General features: G+C 38.1%; 1 protein-coding gene across 1 annotated transcript; it reads left to right on the top strand.

Moving 5' to 3' along the window:
• Nucleotides 1-1,841: 1,841 nt before the first annotated feature.
• LOC140824135 (uncharacterized) lies at nucleotides 1,842-2,408 on the top strand. The gene has a single exon (XM_073185733.1). The coding sequence runs from the start codon at nucleotides 1,842-1,844 to the stop codon at nucleotides 2,406-2,408; it is 567 nt and encodes a 188-aa protein (XP_073041834.1).
• Nucleotides 2,409-2,755: the final 347 nt, after the last annotated feature.

The raw sequence follows: 2,755 nt of genomic DNA, 5'->3' as shown, positions 1-2,755 counted from the left end.
ATTCAACACTTGAATTAATTTAATTTAGTCCATAATAATGTTTATGAAAATCACAATTTTCAAATACATTATTCACTTGGCCAAATTTTAATTTAGGAACACTTCCATAAATCAAAATTTACATTTCTCTCATAGAAGTCATACTTCTATTTTTCTTTACACTTATAAACTCATTTATAAGTCGTTCAACACATTGAACTATTTTCTCCTTTATAGAAGTCATACTTCTAATTTTCCTTACGCTTATAAACTCCTTTATAAGCCGTTCAACACATTGAACTATTTTTACTTCTCAACGGGATCTAGAAAGCTAGTACTTGTGTGGCCCTCAATGGTTCATTGATACAACTAGCCGTGGGTTCACATCTCAATGTGATTCGGACTAAACATGTCCTTATATGAGCATACCCCAATTGCTCCATTCTTATTTATCAACACCTTGATAACAAGAACGTCAGAACTCAAGTCTGATAGTACCCAACCAATCATGTTAAACGCCTAGCAGCATCGCTTACATGATTCCCTAGGTATCAAATGATAGTGCCTGCAAGAACCATTCTATTATGGTTAGCGTACAGTACGGTCCCTTCAACTCATATATCACGATCGATTCGACAACCATTGGTTTATCGAGAGTTGTCAATGAATCGATACTATGTGTCATGTCGTAGTTGCATCGATGGTGTAATCTATGAAACCCTTTCATAATTACCACCATACTCTGATCAGAGATTTCAACCTACATACACATGATAACACATAGGATATCCATACCCGAAGGTAAGCGGTGAATCCCCGACTACAATGCATCGACTCCTATGTGTTTCGACAGAACACCCAACCTTGCCACCTGATGACCCCATAAGAGTCGGTAAACAAGTCAAAGTGTAATTCTAGCACATAGAGTCTCAATGTTGTCCCGGGTCATAAGGACTAATTCTGTACAACCATAAACTAGGACATTTCCACTCGATAAGTGAGAACCACTTGGAAAGTCCTTTTATGGAGGGTTGTTCAGTGCACTCTACAAGGAGCACCTATCTGCATGTTCGGACATCACAATGTCCCCTACCAATGAAACATGGTACTCACATCGCAGATACTAGTCTCGAACTCTAGCGGCCTATATCCTTCTTAGTGGCGGCTGAATCGACTAGGAACCGTTTAGAATATACAGTATTACAAATATGAGTTTCATGATACTCATCATATGAGCATCTCATATTCTTTCTACTATTTGTATATTCAAGGGCTTTATCTATGCAACTAGCATGGGTATACAGATAAAGATGTGCCATAATAATAATTTCAAATATTATTAAAATAAAGATTGCTTATACATAGAGTTTCATTGTGAACACTCGGCCAACACTTGGCTCGACGGGCACCTACTCTAACACAGTGCCCTGGTTGATGCAATCTCATACAAGATCTCTTCCTGGCCAAGGAATTCTTTATCACATGCAGGGAAACTTGAGCTTATCAGGTTAGTTGTCCAAGGAATTGAATGTTATTGGTTATCTATACTTCCACTTCCTTCGTGCGTTATTGATAACATTTATTCATTGTGTCGGAAATTTGTGTGGCCAACCAAACACCCACCTATTGCTTGGGTTGAACTTTGCAAGCCAATTGAAGCAGGAGGTTGGGGGTTGAAAAATTTGAAAGCGTGGAATAAATCTTTGCTTGCGAAAACGCTTTGGAATATTCATAGCAAAAAAGATTGTCTTTGGATAAAATGGGTAAATCATGAATACAGCCATTTTCAGAATGTTTGGAGTTGGGATTGGCACAAAGAACAATCACCGCTTATAAAACAAATTATTGCCATTAGAGACGAAATGACTGCTGCTCATGGATCAGTCTCGGATGCGGTTATAAAATTGGAGGAGTGGTTTGGGGGCATTAAGGGGTTATCTAAGGTATATGATTTCTTTGTGGGCAGATGGAACAATTGGCCACCTCTAATCGCCAAATCTTGCAAAATGTCGAAGCACAGGTTTAATTTATGGCTTGTTGCTCATCGTAAATTGCTTACTAGAGATAGGCTAGGTTACCTTGATGATAGATCGTGTGTACTCTGCAACTTTGCTGTTGAATCTGTTAACCACTTGTTCTTTGATTGCCCAATCTCACAAGCAATATGGAACAGTATTCGATCTTGGCTTGGCATGCGAAAACTTATGAGATCGTTGTCTGCTGTGCTTGCTGCGTTTAGAAGTGTGTACCGAGGTACATCTGCATTGAATAAGATGCGCTGTGTCGCGCTAGGGGCTACGGTTTATCAGATTTGGAACATAAGAAACAGGACAATCTTCGAACATGAGCAACTAGATATGGATCGAACTATAATGAAGATCAAGATTCATGTGCTGCGGAGCGTACCAAATGCTGACAATGTAATTTAATTTTGGACTCTGGGCTATGGTTCATATGATTACAGACTAATTATGCTAGATTGATTTGTCCCTGGGGATGCCCAGTGTATTTGTATCTGTACTAACTTTTACCTATTTTAATGAATCATTCATTAAAAAAAAAAATATAAAGCATGTAATCAGGTAACAGTAATATGTATCAAAATCTGAAACATAATTACAATTCTAGAATTCAGACTAGACTCAATCCTAGTCTAGGGATCCCGGTTTCCAAATGTGGTGTTCCTATATCGAATTCCGTAATAGAAGGAACTCTGTTCCTATTACTCGATATAACCAAATATGGTATTCCTATATCGAATTCCGTAATAGAAGAA

This window comes from Primulina eburnea, chromosome 2 (genome assembly GCF_022965805.1).
Source record: "Primulina eburnea isolate SZY01 chromosome 2, ASM2296580v1, whole genome shotgun sequence".
In the NCBI taxonomy this organism is placed as follows: Eukaryota; Viridiplantae; Streptophyta; class Magnoliopsida; order Lamiales; family Gesneriaceae; genus Primulina; species Primulina eburnea.
Note: the sequence above shows the minus strand (reverse complement) of the source record. Positions and strands in the feature narration are given on the sequence as shown.

Coding starts and splice junctions, on each gene's coding strand:
- LOC140824135 (XM_073185733.1), top strand. CDS start 1,842: ATGACTGCTGCTCATGGATCAGTCTCGGATGCGGTTATAAAATTGGAG.